This window comes from Anabrus simplex, chromosome 12 (genome assembly GCF_040414725.1).
Source record: "Anabrus simplex isolate iqAnaSimp1 chromosome 12, ASM4041472v1, whole genome shotgun sequence".
In the NCBI taxonomy this organism is placed as follows: Eukaryota; Metazoa; Arthropoda; class Insecta; order Orthoptera; family Tettigoniidae; genus Anabrus; species Anabrus simplex.
Genome location: NC_090276.1, coordinates 47,849,726 through 47,869,406, shown reverse-complemented (window position 1 = coordinate 47,869,406; position 19,681 = coordinate 47,849,726). Strand labels below are relative to the sequence as shown.

At 42.6% G+C, this 19,681-nt stretch overlaps 1 protein-coding gene across 1 annotated transcript in view; it reads right to left on the bottom strand.

The window, feature by feature from the left end:
* Nucleotides 1-19,681, bottom strand: part of LOC136884239 (uncharacterized) — a 193,635-nt gene that overhangs the window by 117,984 nt on the left and 55,970 nt on the right. The window contains exon 2 of the mRNA XM_067156302.2: nucleotides 5,884-5,976. Within this exon, the coding sequence (XP_067012403.2) occupies nucleotides 5,884-5,976 (93 nt within the window). The remainder of the gene's footprint in view (nucleotides 1-5,883; nucleotides 5,977-19,681) is intronic.

Sequence of the window (19,681 nt, the reverse complement as noted above, 5' to 3'; positions counted from 1 at the left end):
ACCCACATCTGGGATATCCCCCACTTGTTCGAAACTGGCGAATGTATCAAAAAAAGCATCCCTTGATTCAGGATTTCAAGGTATATCCTTAAATTTCAGTTCATTTTTTTACAAGCTGCTTTACGTCGCGCCGACACAGACAGGTCTCATGGCGACGATGGGATAGGAAAGGCTAGGAGTGGGAAGGAAGCAGCTGTAACCTTAATTAAGGTACAGCCCCAGCATTTGCCTGATGTGAAAATGGGAAACCTCGGAAAACCATCTTCAGGGGTGCCGGCAGTGGGGTTCGATCCCACCATCTCCCAGGTGCAAGCTCACAGCTGCGCGCCCCTAAACGCACGGCCAACTCACCCGGTAAATTTCGGTTCAATCGGTCCAGTAGTTTTCGAGTCTATCCAGAACAAACAGATCTATCTCATAGATGAACACGCCATCACAACACGAAAGAAAATGTCTTGCCACTGCTGAACTGGGAGTTTTCAATGACAGCGTGACCACCGGAACAGAACAAGAATTGACAACGGGAAGGCTCAATTTCTGGGTTCTGCTATATCGGACGGAAGGTCACACCAGTTCTGTCGTAATTTAAATTTTTCTGTTTGGTTAGCAGATAACATATCACTGTTTATCACAGAGACCTCCACTGATAAACATGATCGAACGCTTAAGTGGCTTAATCTGCTGGAATGTAGGACAATACATTTGTAGGACCTAGTGCCTAAAAATTAAGGTTGCAATGTGACATCGTTTCCCGGGTATACATAATGTCCCAGGAAGAACGGTCGATATTCAGGGATGTGAGAGGAACGATCATGTGAAGCAAAAAACTTCATATGGACATATGCCCTATTCCGAATTGTTTCCGAGATACAACACATTTCATGTACATTTAGTTTCGGGCTAGGGGCGCGCAGGTATGCGTCTTTCTTACCCACCCAACCTCTTAACGTTTTGAAATGGGTACAAGTTCTCCGCATGTAATGCTCGCCATACACGTGTTCGTGGGATACTGATACGTGTAGAAAGTCGCCGTATGCTAGTAGTAAGTCTACGCTGCACAATTTCAACAGTGTGTTGCTATTCCTGCACAGGTTGTTGAACTACACGTTCAGACGAAAAATGGGAACTTGGAAGAATACCCGTTTACCGTAATGTGCTGAAAACTCTGAACAGGTTTTCGACGCCTTGGGAGTCGAATTTTCACGCCCTTCGTGGCCCTTACCGTTTTAAGAGGAAGTACGCCTACTTATGTGCAAACGACTCGGTGAGAGAAGTTTTCTCCTTTCCTACTTACTACCATGAGACCGATATATGTATCTATTTACATGACAAAACAGAAACCACTTATTTGGGATGAGAACCACCGGATTTCCATTAAAAACCAGCGAGACTTGCAAATAAAGGCAGAGTACAAAATATGACCTTTCATAATTATCCTACTGCACGAATATTTTGTCTCGATATCTGCAGGGTTACTCACAGGACCAGTTGTGTTGCAATAGCACACTGTGGTCCAGTGACGAACGCAATAGCAAACTACCTCACCAGTCATGTCTTGTCCTCGTCATAGCTCCGACATCGGTTTATACTGTTTCCCTATGCAGCAGATCGGGGAGAGATGCCTACTGGAGTAAAACTCTTGTAGCTTTGTAGTTTCGTTGGATATCAACAGAGCTCTTAGGGTGGGCGAGGAGTTGCGAACGTACGGCACGTATTACGCTTTGAAAACTGTTTCCCCCCCCCCCCCCACTTTGAAAAACAAAATTCGACGAAAGGACGATAATTGACGACTTGTTAATAACTCACATTTGTCTGAAAGTGCCTGTCAGACTATGGGGGTAGAGATATTTTACCACTTCTTTCACCACCTCCCGAATCTTCTCCACATCTTCCCAACTCATGTTTCCGTTGGCTTTCGGGCCTAGGTTCAATTCCACCCCCACCCCCCCGATCTCCAGAAGCACCGCTATTACCGCCGCCAGTAGCACCTCGCCCGTCTTCCCCTTCACATCCTTTCTTGCCGTCCACTCCGTGGTTTTCTTCCACCTGCACATCCAGCTCCCGATAGCCACTCCCACCACTGACTCCGCACTCACTACTCCACACGTCTGCACCTGTCGCTTGCTTAGCCTAGACTGTCTGTCAGACTATGAAACAAGTGCAATTGGCGCTGAAAAACTTTGCTTTGTAAATGGAAGGGGTATTAGACGGTACCAAATATAAGTACAGGGTCTCTCTTATAAACCCAGACCGAACGCACGGTGTTTGTACCCTGCGCTATGGCAGCTGCCTCAGCCCAACTTGTGTCGCGCGCGGCCGCCCTGCTTTAAGCGTGTATAAAATCATATATGAAATCTTAACTTATAAAAAATGTCATCCTTCATAATGACGGACTTCATGAACACCATTAGGATTTTCTGCACAGCAGTTATGACTGTTCACACGGCCATTAAGATGAAACCAGGCCTCATCCGAAAAGAATACAAGCTGTGGGTCGAATAAACGATCGTTCAGTGATGCAAGATACCACTCACAATATCTCTCTTGTGGCTTTGTAGCTCTGTGTGCAGAAGAAACCGAAACCCCTACTTGTGCTAATTTTTTGAGTTAGTTATTCGGTGACCGTTCAAGAATCCCACTAATGTCATCTAGCTTTTCCTCTGTTAAGTGTTCGTGTGCGCGCATGTCTTAATGAACCAATAGTTTCAAATTTATTTACAATTACGTGAATCTCTGCTCGTGAAGGCGGCAATTTACCAGGAAATTGCTGAACAAATGCATCGAGTCCCCGTCGAGCCGACTCGCACTTAAAGTAACTTCTGCATACGAAACTATGGTGTTGCAGTGATAACTGCCTCACTATGTTAACAGCTGTGATTCAGACTGGTTACTGATGCTAGGTCGAGCACATGCACGCTTCTTGGAAGGTCAAGAACTATGCGCGTGCCTCCCGTACGGTTACGTCTCAAAACTCACGGGCTAAAATTAGTGACAAATAGTATCAAAACTCACGACTACAAACTGGTATCTAAAGTAAACATGTTAATGAGTCTCAAAATTCACGACTTCGGGCAGCAGGACCGCAGGAGGGATGAGGTGCGCGGTGACTTACGCTTCCCTTTTTAGTCGCCCCTTACGACAGGCAAGGGATACTGTGGACTTTTTTTCTGCCATCCCAACCCACGGGGGAAAAATAATGGCTGTTGAATGACAAAGACCGAGGTGTACTATATTATTATTGTTCAAATATTTTTCTCTAGTCTTAAAGCTAATATAGTGCATTTTTTTCCTTTCACATATATTTATAATTGACGCCGTGACGTGTGTGAGGATGAGGCCCTACTTAAAAAATGAAGTCTAATGCTGAAGACGGCACGAACACCCAGTCCCCAAGCCATAGGAATTAACTAATTAAAGTTTAAATCTCCGATCTGACCGGAAATCGAACCCCGCACCCCCTGGACTAAAGGTCATTACTAACAATTTATGCATGCAGCCGGACGACATAAAATTAAAGTAGGTATATTACCCGCTGCTAGTTAACAGGAACTGTCAGTGATGCTGGGGCTTAGTTCCATTATGCGGCCAGAAGGCGGCGTTGAATAAGGTATTATATTTATTTTTTTACTAGTGGCTTTACGTCGCACCGACACATATAGGTCTTATGGCGTTGAAAAGGATAGGAAAGGCCTAGTAGTTTGAAGGAAGCGGCCGTGGCCTTAATTAAGGTACATTGCCTGGTGTGAAAATGGGAAACCACGAAAAACCATCTTCAGGACTGTGGACAGTGGAGTTCGAACCCACTATCTCCCGGATACAAGCTCACAGCCGCGCGCCCCTAACCGCACGGCCAACTCAGCCGGTGAATTTTATTTTAAGGTATTAAAAGATCAAGTCACTAAATTCACTCATTTAGTTTCAACACTTGGAGATTCATTTTTTTTTAAAAAGGTGTATTTCTATTTTTCGTGAGAGTTCATCTATTCGCTTATTCCAATAAATTGTCTACCCGACACAATTAAACCGAAAAGAAATACTCATGATGCATCCGATTATTCTGTGCGATATAAATGAATGATATTTGAAACTCATTCGATTACTTAAATTGATTATTCATTTGATTATTTAAATAATCGGAAAGAAGTTATTCGATTATTAAAAGTATTCCATTATCCCATCACTATAAGGGTGGACATCCATTCAAAGAAGAACTGACCCGGGTCGTGAGTTTTGACACTGGCCCAGGTAGAGAAACCTGTTTTTACTAATCCTCTTCCTGGAATTCGTGAGTTTTAAGACTCGTGAGTTTTGAAACGACACGTCCCGTACAGCTGCCTTAGAGAGTAAAAACGCCACTGGACAGTCTGGGTTTATAGGAACCATAGGTCTGTGATGATGAGTTTTGGAGCTACGCGCGCTTAGAGATCTCAGTCGGCTGCCAACCTCCCAGGTGTTAGAGCATAAAGGTAACACGCCGTTTGCTTATGGTTTACATTTTAGCTGCACATAATGAAAATGGACAAACGTACTGTACCGTAGAGCAGATGTTTAAAATATCTCGCTCCAACTTCACGGCACAATTCACATTGACGTGCTATGACAGTTAATACGGCGAGATCGTCAACTTGAGTCGCGCCCCCGGAACCAAAGTAGCCTCATTTTCTCCGCCAATCCGTTTGCACCATCGTTCTTATCATATAACGAAAAGCGTCCCTGATTTGTTTGTCTGTATAGTTTTTATACATTCTATGTAACACTTGGCTGAGCATACCGGTACTTATTTTGATGCTGATGTTTGTTGTTTAAAGAGACCTAACAGCTAGGTCCCTAATGGTAGATGTGAAACGTTAATTAAATCTTAAAAAATGTATCCACTGACTAAAATCTAAAACGAATTATATTTAAAAATGACCTTGAATCTAAAACAATCAGTGGATCCGATTCACAATGTCCCATATTCTGAGATGTTGGTTGTCTAAAGGGGTCCAAAATCCAGGTCACCGGCCCCTCAATTGTACTAATCACTGGTGGAACAGAACCATGGTGTCCCTCATACAGTACTACTATTCACAAGTAACGGAGACTCGTGGTGGTACTAATTACAGGTAATGTAGACATAATGGCACCACTCACAGGTAACACAGAACCATGGTGTCCTCACATAAGGGAACAACTCCCAAGCAACGCAGATCTATGGTGCTCCTAACTTAGTGGGACTAATCACGGGCACCGGTATTCCCGTGGGTGTTCCTCACATAGTAGTACTAATCATAGGCAATGTAGACCCACAGTGCATCACACATTATGGTACCACCCACAGGTAACACAGACCCATAGGGTTCCTCATATACTGGCATTACTCGTCGCACCGACACAGATAGGTCTTATGGCGACGATGGGACAGGAGTGGGAAGAAAGTGGCCGTGGCCTTAATTTAGGTACAGCCCCAGCATTTGCCTGGTGTGAAAATGGGAAACCACGGAAAAACTCCTTAACGGCTGCTGACAGTGGGGTTCGAACCCACTATCTCCCGAATACTGGATACTGGCCGCACACTTAAGCGACTGCAACTATCGAGTTCGGTACGGGAGATACCGTGTGTGTATTCTTCGTCTGCGTCCCCCACACACCACAGGGGGTCGTACTTATTTCATGTAGAATTCAAACTGTAAATTTGTACCCTCAAAACACAATCTGATCTACTCTACCAGCATAAACTTTGGTGGTACTGTTTGAGGATCCAGCCGGTTTCCGGGATGAAGACTTAACAGAAAATGTAGATGTAGGAAGATGTTGGCCAGAACATCTAGCAGCACAACTCCAGATGAACCTTGTTTTCAACGCTTGATAATAAAATGTGTTCAAAGGCTTGCATTAACTCACCGCTGGATTTTTGTTGAGCCGATCAGGACTGAAGAGTCGGGTGGGGACATGACCTACTGGTTTCAGGTCCATCATCTCGCCGGTCTGAGATACCTGCAAAGAAAAAAAAAAGAAAACAGCTGTAAGAAAGAATGGCAGCGTCAATCGTGTGACTCGTGCTAAGGTGAAATGCATTATCATTTCCTTCTAACGTTCTAATTGGAGGGAGAAGAATGTCTTCGAATGTCGTGGATTTGCTATAAAGCTGCCGGATTAAATGCAATGAAGGTGTAATAATTTGAAAGTTACTATTAGAAATACCGGATCCAAGAATTTGAAGAGACAATCTAACACTGGAATGTGCCTAAATCCCACCAAACTCAGCTGTGCTGCTCATCTCGAATGTCGTCTAATTGTCAGCAAAACAGATCCAAATTCAATTGACATTTTCTAATTTCAGGCTTGCCTACTTTTCGTCAAAATACTGCGAAATTCAATTGGCACTTTCTCTTTCATAGTTGCCAACCTGTCGTCGAAACAGTCTGAAATTCAACCGACATTTTCCAATTCTCATTCGATAGTGCTGAAAATTGTTTTAAGAAGAGGTACAGCAGGGCAGAACAGTAATCAGATGAAAAAAAGGAAGACGTCCGATCCTCGAAGAATGCAGGTATCTGCTAAAGAAAAACAAGGGCCACGAAGGGCGTGAAAATGAAAGACTTCCTAGGCCTCGAATGCTCTAATACCGTCGGGATCGGAGAGAACAAGAGTTGACCAACGGAGGACGGAGAGGATAGATGAAAGTGAGGAGCTTGGCACACGTGGAAGTAATGCCAAGACTGGGCTAAGGGCAGGTCTCTCCCCACCCCCTCCGTTTCTCACTCAGGAGTTGCCAATTCGTCATCAAGTTCTCCAACATTAATTTTTCACGTTTGAAAGTTGCCAGCTTGTGAAGAAACTTCGAATTCAATCAATATTTCGCGTTCAAGAGTTGTTTCAATTTGTCATAAGAAGAATTCGAAACTAAACTGGAATTTTCTCATTTGAGATTTACAAAATTGTTGAAACAAAATCGTTGATATTTGCTTGTTACAAAATTAAGACACTTCGAAATTCAAGTCATATTTGCTCGTTTGAGTGCTGACAATTTGTCGTCAGAAGACTTCGAAATGTGACATTCTTTTTGCTATCATGTCAAAACTAGTCGTTAGTATAGACGTCCTTTCACCGACCTCGGCAGTTAATTATCAATTACTAGACATCCCTGCCAGGTGTGCCAATTGCAAACACAATTTAAGTCTATTTTTGGTTGGTTTGTATACAACAGGTTCTCGTGGGAGCAGGGGCGGGGCGCACGTGTCTCGCCAACTATCGAGCGTGATCCTCCCCTGGGTAAAAGCATCATCGACCCTACCCTAGCAGCCATGTGTTCCGCAATATAAGCCACCACGAAATGTAGCCTCTGATATTTGTAAATGGAACATATGGGGCCGATTGCAGAAGCGATGACTAGTTTTAAGCCTTAGACAACATCTACCTAAACAACGTCTAAGTCGAACACGATCTTCCATTGCATAAATAACATTCAGCTGGTGTTTAGCTAGACGTCTTTTTAAGTTTCAATATTGGTTCGAAAATGGAAATAGAAGAATATTCCATGCAACTCTTTGCTTGTCGGTGCGTGCGTCAAACGTTAGACAGTTTTCTTCCTTCTACACATTACTCAAATATGGCTTAGCATGAACATGACTTGCCCACAGATAAGAATTATCACTTTCGGTGAAAATTAAATCTCATAATATTATCAACACTAAAGCGACACGCCACCGTATGAGGAAGTGCAGCTTGTTACGGTGAGTGTAATCTAAATAGCTTCTGCGAAGGGAAGATGAAACTATACCACTGTGTAACCAAATGAATTGTATGGGCCATATTGATGTAGCTTGTATTCTGGAGATCACAGGTTCGAAGCGCATCATCGACAGGCCTGAAGATTGTTTTCCGTAGTTTCCCTATTTTTACACCAGGTAAATACTAGGGCTGTTATTATGGCCACTGGTCTTCTTCCCCAGTCCTTGCCTTTTCCTATCTCATAATTGAGGAAAACTTTTCTGAATTACCGCCTCGGATTATTTTTTTAAAAGAAAATCCACACACAACCTACCTTTCAGTTATCACTATAATGTGTGCTTACTTCCCTAATTGAATCTCTCCTGGTTGATGTATGAGACAGCCATCTGACGATCGGGATAAGTAATTCTGGTATGTACGAAGTTGAAGTGACCTAGGGCCTATAATTTCATTCCATGGAAATTATCCCATGTAAAATAAATCGGTTGCCAAGAATTGTAGTCAAGTTGATAGCTAACGGACTGTCTCTTTGTCAGTCTCAAGTAACAAGTTTCTTGAAAAGCGAAATCTTATTTTAAGCTGTGCCTCCCTGTACATTTCAAATGAATTTCTGCGATTTCGCAGCAGACGACCCACGGAGAGGCCGTCGGACTAACGTTTCTTCCCGGAATCGCCTCAACATAATACAAATTATATGTTTCATGGTACATAATCTCTGATTGTGATTCACTCCTCACATTTGAGGTTAACCTTGCAACTATTCATGTGAGGGCCCTGTGACCGTTCAGCCCTTCACTTGCACCAGTGGTCATAAAAATCTCTATCTGTCTAGCTTCCTAACTTTCAGTCTTGTCTGTCTTCCCCATTGTGACCAAAGCTGTCATTTTCTGGAAAAGACTCTTGTAACAGCTCGGTCCCTGGGACGTCACATCTATACTTATGTACGAAAATCAAACCAAACCAAACCCCATGGGACTAGAGCCCCTGAAGGGCCTTGGCCTACCAAGCGACCGATGCTCAGCCCAAAGGCTTGCAGTTACGAGGTCTCGTGTGGTCAGCACGATGAATCCCCTCGGCCGTTATTCTTGGCTTTCTAGACCGGGGCCACTATCTCACCGTCAGATAGCTCCTCAATTCGAATCGCGTAGGCTGAATGGACCTCGAAACAGTCCTCAGATCCAGGTAAAAAATCCCTGTTCTGGCCGGGAATTGAACCCGGGTCCTCCGAGTAAGAGGCAAGCACGCTACCCCTACACCACGGGGCCGGAACTGTAACAAAGTACGATTTTTGTGAAATGCTCGCTTCCGTATTGTGATAGGACTATTACCTGCCGTCTTCAGAGCTGCACAACCTCGGGACGAGGACAGGAGTTTACTTTTATTTGTAAAGTACACACATTCGCATTAAATTGACATGTGGATAATAATCCTGTACTGCCAAAAATGAGACTGATGGGCCCATGTTCTCTCTCTTTTTTTTTTTTTTTTTTTTTTTTTTTTTTTTTTTTTTTTTTGCTTTACGTCGCACCGACACAGATAGGTCTTATGGCGACGATGGGACAGGGAAGGGCTAGGAGTGGGAAGGAAGCGGCCGTGGCCTTAATTACGGTACAGCTATCGAGCTCGGTCCCATGTTCTCTAAACAAGGAGACTCTTATATTACAAACATCTCAGAAGAGTAGTTTGATTTATAAGGTGAAGGAAGTGTTGCACAACATTTTCTGTTGCATGTGATAATTCTAAGCACCGTTTACTGTGCTCCGTCGTATGAACACTACGTTTCGGATAGAGTTATGTAAATATGTGTTACAGACTGCGAATACTCTGACATTTCCCAAACCTTTTATTTTTGTACCAAAGAAACTGCGACCAACTAATATTAGTTTTGGTGTTTTAATATCGCTGTAAACTGCTTATGTTTTATATGCTTAAATTCAGTAATTGTGTGTTTTATTATAATACATCGTTAATACATCAAAATGAATACTTTGGCATTTTCTAACCCATATTTCAAGTAGTGGTCAGTGGGACCTCACGTCAGTAACTACGCATAAGATGTTAAATGCCTGTAGTTAACGGTTAAACAGTGTTCTCGGCAGTGTTTAAATCTGGCCGGTCGAACATCGGTGTCTAAGTGATAAGTAACGCCCCTGCAATGTGGCAGCCATACTTAGACATTGTTTAACCGTAAACATTGTCTAAATACCATTACTGCAATCGGCCCGAATCTCTTGAAGTAGGATGTGCACGAGGCATCTCCCAATAAACCACTCACCAGGACAACAGAAACACAGCTTGATAAAATACTAGCTTTTCTTTACGAGTGTGAATGTGTTTTTGGGCTGAGAGTCTATCGGGAATTCGTCTATCAACTTTCCGACACCAATGTAACCATGGCAACAAGTGTGTCATCTATACTACAGGTACCTGTTTGTGGAGAAAATTTCTGCCTAATTTCGTCACTTAAAGAGTTTTTTTCGACATATTTTTCGCTATATTTATTTTATTTCCTCACAAATTTTGCTTATTTTATTTCCACCTTTCAGCAGTAAATGCTGAACCAAAAGATAGTTGATAGGTTATTTACAGTAAAACGTATTTTCTTTTTACAAAGGTATATGAAACATGACAGTTATGCTTCTGATGAAATCACATATTATATATATCAAAGCATGGATGTTTGGACAAATTTTATCCTGCCTACCTACAAAATGTATACACCACTCTGTAACAGATAAGATATACCATGAATTCCATATTACTGGGAGTAAGAGCTGTTCTCCTGCCAGACATTATGTTACAATACGTTGAAAATGTCCCCTTGCTATCAATATTACTGACTGGGATCCATAATACCCATATTCTGATGTTAGGGAAATAAGAACAGTAAACACATCAATATCTTAACCTGATCTACATGAACTACCAACTAGATCCCTAAACACTGTGTATGGTTCAAGATATTTTGATGTTTAAAGTCCTCGGTGGATGGGAATTGTTAGGTGAGAGAATCGTTTTTTTTAAATCACCTTTTATTACGCTTCTTGGATTAAAGAGTAATTCCACATTATTTCGTCAGTTACTTCGCGATTTTTCTCAAAGATAAATAGTTTCGCGTTTTGAGCCAAATTTGTAATATTTCGCAAAACTTTCGCGCTTTGCGAAAAACAGGTGCCTCTATCTACAGCCTACGCAAGTTTTGTGACAACCGTGTCCGTTTCCAAATATCCGAATTCCAGGGGACAGTTTAACAAGCCAGTTTGATACCTGGATGACTAGTCTCAAAATATACAGTTCGGGTAGACTACTGTTTCAAAAAATGTATACATTATTATCATAATAAACATAACATAATACAAGAAGGTGAGAAAAGGTTCATTGTTAGGGACTGCGTGACTAAGATTGGTACCTCAATCTTTAGTTGTAACTACCATATAGCCTCGCACAAACATACGACAGGGGCCAGTAGACCAAATATGCAAAATCTTACGGCTTATAATTACGCCTAGTACCTTATTTTAAAAATGTATCTATTGCGTTGTCAGATATGAACAACCTTGATCATTTACTGATTTTGCTATGAAAATGAAAAATGAAATGGCGCATGGCTTTTGGTGCCGGGAGTATCCGAGGGCATGTTCGGCTCGCCAGGTGCAGGTCTTTTGATCTGACTCCCGTAGGTGACCTGCGCGAGAATGGAATAATGATGACTACAACACATACACCCAGACCCCGTGCCAGCGGAATTAACCAATGATGGTTAAAATTCCCGACCCTGCCGGGAATCGAACCCGGGACCCCTGTGACCAAAGGTCACCACGCTAACCATTTAGCAGTGGGGCCGGACTCTATGAAAATGTTTACAATAGATTATTCGGGAAAAAAATCTACGTCCCCAGTTTCCTCTATTTAGTTGTAGACTTCTTGATTCTTTCATACCGAGCTCGATAGCAGCAGTCGCTTAAGTGCGGCCAGTATCCAATATTCGGGAGATAGTAGGTTCGAACCCCACTGTCAGCAGCCCTGAAGATGGTTTTCCGTGGTTTCCCATTTTCACACCAGGCAAATGTGGGGCTGTATCTTAATTAAGGCACGGCCACTTCCTTCACACTCCTAGCCCTCCCCTCTCCTGTCGTCGCCATAAGACCTATTTGTGTGCAAAAAAAAAAAAAAAAAAACGTATGAAATGCAATCTTTCCTTCTCTTCGAAACTTCGAGATTCATGCCCATCCTGGCTATTTGAAAATCATATGTTCCAGCTTCTTTTTTCAAACAAGATACCAACTCCTTGAAGCGGGGATGAAGTATTTTTATCAGACGGTTGAACTTAGAATACCATCCTTCAACGGCGTCGTTTGAAGGCGGAATTTTCGTTTCAAATTATGCAGTCTATCTAATGAAGCTTCTGTCATTTTGTTAGAGAATAAAAGCGGAGCAATGCGCAGGTTATCGTTTGAACGACGAGAAGATGGTTACTGTTGAATTACCTACCGAGTTCCCGAAGAAATTGATCGTGGGTTATACACAGTTCAAAAAAATTAGGGGAACATGTTTTTGAACGTACGTCATGCTCCACAAAACAATACCTCACACCCAAGTATATTACCTACTAAACCTTTATTCTTTACCGCTGAAGTATACAAAGTACATCGATGGATTCGCGTTCATTTTCAGAACACAAACGGAAATGTCCAAATAGGGGCGAAAACGAAGTGATAATAGTCCTCCAGAGATGATTTTTATCACAGCTGGAGAACTTCAGTATGGTGTATGTCCTCCACGAGCATTGATCACAGCTTGGCTTGGCACCTACGTGGCATGCTCCGTATAAGTCGACGGAGTTCACGCTGCGATATCAGGTCCCATTCTTCAATGATAGCCTGTTCGAGGTCTTCGAGAGTCTATGGAGGAACAGGACGCTCGCGGACACTTCTGTCAAGCCTATACCACACATGCTCGATGGGATTAAGGTCGGGACTCACTGCTGGCCATTCCGTCTTTTGAATGTCCAGTTCTCGCAAGACAGGTCTGGTGATACACGCTACATGAGCCCTGGCATTGTCGTACATGAGTACGAATTCAGAGCGAATAGCGTATGCAGCAACCAACACATGCTGTAGCAGTATCTGCGCGATGTACCCCACAGCGATAAGATTACCACGGACGATAAGATCCGTACGCCCATCAATACTGATGCCACCCCACACCATTACAGAACCTTGTCCGAATCTGTCGCCTTCCTGGACAACATTTGGCATGTACTGCTCACCACGGCGTCTCATACACGTTGACGTCCATCACGCTATATCAGGGGAAATCTGGACTCGTCTGTGAATAACACAGGTCTCCATTGGCGAAGTTGCCAGTTGACGTGGGTACGGGCAAACAGAAGGCGAGCTGCGCGATGTTGCTGGGTTAAACGGGGTACTCAAATAGGACGTCTGGGTCGTAAGGACACTTCTCTCAACTTGTTCCTTATTGTCTGGTCAGACACTGACTCCAGTGACCCTTCTGAGGTCTTGTTGCAGTTCTATGGCAGTTGCTGAACGACACCGCAACGCACAGATGGTCAGATATCGGTCATCCTGTGGGGTTGTCGTGCGTTCACGACCCTGCCCAACCCTCGTTGTGAACTGGCCTGTCTCATTGTAGCGATTCCACAAGCGTTTAATAAATGACGGAGAGACATTGAGATCCGCAGCAACACGACGAAAAGTCCATCCTTCCTGGATCAAAGTGACGGCCCTTGCGACTTGAACCCCGTTAAGATGTCTCAAGGGATGTGCTGGTTTACGTACAACGTACTCAAATGACCGCAGTAGTCTGTGTACCTCACAACGACACACGGACGCACCACTATTCACTTTGTTTTGAGGGGGTCACCTGCCACTTGAATGCACTGCTGCGCTTACAGATGGAGTGTAACTTCGATTTGACATACCGTGAGTAGCTAAGGTCCCAACTACCAAATGAACGTTCACATATGTTCCCCTAATGTTTTTTTAACTGTGCATTTTGGGAGGTGCTGTAGATGCCGGCAATAAATATCTCGTGAACGATGTGTGCTTAACCAAATAATGTAATATACGAAACAGATTACTCTTCCTAAAAATGGACCAAAATATAGTGGAAATTCTAAGTCGAGTAAGTAGCAATGCTAAAACGAGTAAGATACATCCCTTTATCTGGCCATAGTCTGCAGCTGTATGTTCCACCAAGTCGTGGAAGTACAATATAAACTTAGTGTGTTTAGATTTATAGAATGTGGATTCATTCGATCTCTGGTTTCGGCACCAAAAATGTAGTGAATAGCTGCAATGAAAAGGTAATCACTTCAAGCCCCATTATAATATTTATATGAGTACAGGATGCCAGTATCTTAGACCAGTGTGGTACGCATACCACTAGGGGTACGCGGAGACGTCTCAAGGGGTACGCAAATTTATCGTAGCTTCTGTTTCCAGTGAAGAGTTCACAAATTATTTGAGGCTGCTCATTTTCAATAAAATCCTGTTTTGATTTTTTGTCTACCACTTTTTTAAAATATGAGTCAATTTGTACCTCCCATTGACTAGGAATGTAAAAATGCTTGCTTATGATGCACTGCTCTTTAATTTTTTGTTTTGAAATCCACTCATTCACGTCATTTTTTTTTTTCAGTAGCACTGTACATAGTATACCCTCAACTCTCGATTTACCGTAATCGGATCAACCGCGTTGCGATTTAACCGCGATATCAAAAAACACTAAAAAATGCACCAGTGTTACATAATTACAAAGTGTCAGGATAATATTGCTGGGATGATGCTCTTATCACCAACAAACTTGTTTTGAGAAAATTGAGAAGCTAAGTCAAGAAAAAGTGTTTCTCGGTACAAAAGCAGAAAACCATGATTGATTATTTTTCAGAAAAAGTAAAGTTTGGTAATCTGAATATTTTTCTTTGTCTTATTAGTTTCAACGAAAAGTACTGTTTATTTTTCCATTCATTAACTGTGCTAAATGCTACTTTTACTGCTACGTATTGGGTATTGTTAATAAAAAGAACAATACAGTAGTATCATTTATTATCATTTTAAGGTACTTTCACTACGTCTGTTCTAGTTTTAACTTTTTACGGCTTAACCGCGATTTTACTTATTTGGAAAGCCTTAACCCTACATTATCCCGGTTAATCGAGAGTTGGGTGCAAAACCAATCTACATGTATATATTTTTTTTAAAATTATGAAAACTATAAAGTCAGTCAGTCCGGCCATTCTATCTGGTCGATTTCCTTCATTTTTTTTAACTGAAAGGTATTCATGGTCAGATTTGTCATCAGGTACCATAAATCACTTAACTTCCGCCTTCCTCAAATTATTTTATTTTTTCAATTTTTTGTCTCCTTGAAGCAATCATATCTTTGGTTACAATTGAGGTACGGAGTTTATTTTGGCCTAAGAACACTCAGTGGATCAAGCTCTTTCATTTCAGCTCTTAACTATTCAAATCGGTTGATTCTGAGAAAAGTTATGAGTGCACATTCAATCTGACGTCTTATTTCTTCAACATCTTTTCTCATTGAACCAATCATATCTTAAGTTCTAATTGAGATATGCAGTTCGTTTTGTTCTAAAAACACTCAGTGGATCAAGCGCTTTCTTTTGAGGTATTAACTACTTAAATTGGTACATTATGAGAAAAGTTATGAGTACATTTGTCTCCATGACGAAGATCTTTGAAGGACTTTAACAGTTCGGCGCATAGTGTTGTTCCAAGGAACGTTTAATTCAATTTCTTTGCGTGATGTATTTTCAAGTGTTTTGTTGACATAATATTACATTCTATTACCACAGCAGATCATGTGCTTTGTTTTATTAACTCGAAACTTTGCAAATACATCCGTGAAGATAGTAACGAACACCACCATACATTGCGGGCGGAGCCAGCGGAAAACTGCTAGTTGTTACATTTATAATTATACTTGTGTGTGCGTGCGTGCGTGCGTGCGTGTCGGGCTTGTCACGATGCCTGAGGAAGGAACAGAAGACTTCAATAGTCGAATAACTGAGTTATCGTTAAGCACTGAAAATGGCAGGAAGAGTTTTTCAGGCATTGCTTACTGCTCAGTTTTGGGCTTGTTCTGTAAACTTCACTCCGAAGGAGTTACGAGGTTTCCTTTCTTATGTCGGGATACATATATACAATACACTCGTGTCCGGCTCCCTGGCTAAATGGTTAACGTGCTGGCCTTTGGTCACAGGGGTCCCGGGTTCGATTCCCGGCAGGGTCGGGAATTTTATCCATCATTGGTTAATTTCGCTAACACGTCGTCTTCATCATTCCATCCTCATCACGACGCGCAGGTCGACTACGGGAGTCAAATTAAAAGACCTGCACCTGGCGAGCCGAACCTGTCCTCGACGCTCCCGGCACTAAAAGCGATACGCCATTTCATTCATTTTCCTAATACTCGTGCATTTTTAGTGCTTTTGATATCGCGGTTAATCTGCAGCGCGGTTGATCCGATTACGGTAAATAGAGAGTTGAGTTTATTGCTTGCCTGTCATCTCGGCCCCCGTGGTTTGATTCTTGGTGTCAGGAAGGGCATGCGACCTTCCTCGGCCATAACTCTTTCATGCCCCAGTGCGTGTAGGCACCCTGGACAAGCGGTATAAAATGCGAATGATGGTGATGATGATTATTACTGTTAATATTATTTGGCATCCAGCACCAATAATTTGTTATTTCTGATATAAGCGCAATATACTCGTACGTTGGGGGTACGAAATCCAATCCGATTGCACCATAATACGAAGAGCATCCCTGTTTTTTTGTTTGTTTATTATTATTATTTTTTTCGGTGTACTTCTAACACATCCTGTATTTATAAGAGTACATTTGAGGTGGAATCTGTCTGTATATGAACACGAGCAACTGGGTCTCCCTGAATTCGCTTTTGTGGCGAGAGTTGTGTTCTGCGGCCTAGTTTTGAAATCACAAGGGCCGTATACAAATATAACAATTACAGTAATTTCCCGTGGCGTGAATTCCCTCCGGCGGCACACTCTTCTGGCTCTCACCTGTTGAGCGTCGAGGTGAATGCAGGCCTTCTAGAAAGTTACTAAAATTGGCCTCAGGAATTGGTTCAGTTATCTGCAGAGACCGGACTTTCAGCAATTTTAGCCTTTTATCATTTCAGATTAGACTTTTTCTAGGTAGAAATGATATCACAACTTTATAACTGAGGCGTATTTACACGCTTAGTTAGTTATGAAAATCTTGACAAATATGTTTTTTTTTAAGGTATAACATGGCAATTAAGAGCTGATGATGATTGTGATGCTTGCTGTTTAAAGGGGCCTAACATCTAGGTCATCGACCCCTAATGGTACAAAATGAGACGAAATGCAATGGCAATTTAAAGGTACAAATTTAATCCGCTGACTAGAATTTAAAACGTGATGAAGAATGAATGGATGAATAAGAATTTAAAACAATCAGTGGATCCGACCCACAATGCCTCACCTTCCCAGAAACTACATGACTGGCCAAGGGGCTGTTTCCAAAACACAATCCTGAATCGATGATGCTTGTTGTCTAAAGGGGTTCAATATCCAGGTCAACGGTCCCTCATAACGGCACTTAACGCTAGTAAAGCAGCACCACTGTATTTCTCAAGTTGCGGTACTAATTAAAGGTAGCGTAAACTCACGATGTTCCAAACATTATGGTACAACTCACAAGTAGGTAACGCAGACCTATGGTGTTTCTCACATAGTGGGTACAAATCATAGACAACGTAAGCCCGCGGTGTTCCGCATGTAGTGGTACTAATCACAGGTACTGGAAACCCACAGTGAACCGCTCTCTGCTCAGCGGCGGCTAGTGACCAAATTTTCAGGCGGTTCACAACAAAATTTGTGTTCACATCTGATATACTGTATATAAAAGTAGAATGCAAAAAACTACAAAATCACTTACTTAAATCATTTCACTAAACGTTTCTTGTACGGTGCTTCTCTACTCTACTCCCTTATAACCGAGGATGCATTTTCCCGAGACTAATCTGTGAGTGTACAAGAAAAGTAAAATTACGACTGCCCGGCTGAGACGCTCAGGCTTTGGCTGAGGCTGAGGCTCTGGATTTCTGATCCCGTGATTACGAAAACCTCTTCAGAATTAGCTACTAGCGAAATCTTCCGGTGATGTAATACAGTAGTAACTTCTGGGAGCTATGGAGCAGGGGAGGTGGCGGGCCCTTGTGGTGAACTATAATACTACCACTGGTTTGAGGGTGGTTATAGACGGAAAGGCACATTCCTTACCTTGCTCCTCACTTATGGATATATCTGTGCATAAACCATGACGTCATCTCCATGCGCATGCGTACAGTCTTAAGGTTCGTAGCAAAATCCCTAGTGTGCTCTCTGGCATTCTCAGTTGAAACTAACAGCTGTCAGTGTAACGGAGCTTCGATATAAGTCGAATGCTTTCGATCGATTGACGAAATCAGGTCGAAAGAAGGAAACCATTTTGAATTACCGGTATCCATGAATGCGTGAATTTGCGTTCCAACTGGGTGCTCATGTGCTCCTGAGAGCCCACCGCCACTGTCTCTGCTGCTACTAATCACAAACCTATTGTGTACCTAACATAGTGGTCCTACTCGCAAGTAATGGTTCTAATTCAATCATCCCTCGGTCGCCCCTTTTAGTCGCCTCTTAAGAAAGGCAGGCGATACCGTGGGTGTATTCATCTGCGTCCCCCACCCACAGGGGCTATAATTAAGAGCCTTCGTGGCTCAGGCGGCAGCGTACCGGCTTCTCACCGCTCGGTTCCGTGGTTCAAATCCCGGTCACTCAGTGTGAGATTTGTACTGGACATAGCGGAGGCGGGACAGATTTTTCTCTGGGTACTCCAGTTTTTCTGCCATCTTTCAACGCTCTCGAATATCATTTCAGTCATTAATCGTGAGGGGGAGTGCGGCAGGCTCCCGCAGCCAACAATTCCTATCCTCTGTGCTATATAGGGAAACAGGCTGAGGATTTTCATGTTCAAAGTGGCAAGGAGGGATTACGTCAGGTGGAAATGTAGTAAGCACTTTGGCCTCTGCTGACGATTTGGTATTAACGATAGACTGTGCTGAAAGCCTGCAGTCTAATACATTGGGACTTGAAAATAGGTGCAATGAAAATTAGCCTTTCCAAAACTAAACTGATGTCAGGAGGTAAGAAACCCGAGATAATTGAATCTCAGGTTGAGAATACAGAGTTGGACAGGTAGATCATTTCAAGTATTTAGGATGCCTATTCTCCCAGGATGGTAGTAAAGTGAGACTGAATCAAAGTACAGCAACGCTAATGCAGTGAGCTCGCAGTTGCGATCAACATTATTTTGCAAAAAAGAAGTCAACTCCCCGGACTTTACATTGGTCTGTTTTCAGACCAACTTTGCTTTACCGGAGTGAAAGGTGAGTGGGCGCAGGACATCTTATTCATAAGTTAGAAGTAACAGACATCGAAGCAGGGAGAATGATTGCCTGTACAAACAGGTGGGAACAATGGCAGAAGGGTACTCGGAATTAGCAGAAAGGCTAAGTTGGGAATGAACTTCATTGATGATGTTGTACCCATAACAATGCTGTTGGCCTTAATTAAGATACAGCCCCAGCATTTGCCTGGTGTGAAAATGGGAAACCACGGAAAACCATCTTCAGGGCTGCCGACAGAGGGATTCGATCCCACTATCCTCCGGATGCAAGCTCACGGCCGCACGGCCAACTAGCCGGCCCCGGATTGAACAGGCAAGGACTGCATTCAATAGAATGAACAAAAGTTCTCTGTAACAGGGACTTTAAGATCAATCTCCGTCTACTTCGGTGTTGTATATTTTCTGTCTTAACTTTATGGTGTTGAGACTTGGACCCTAACATAGAACATCACCAAAAACTTAGATTTTTTTGAGATTGGGTGCTACCAACGCCT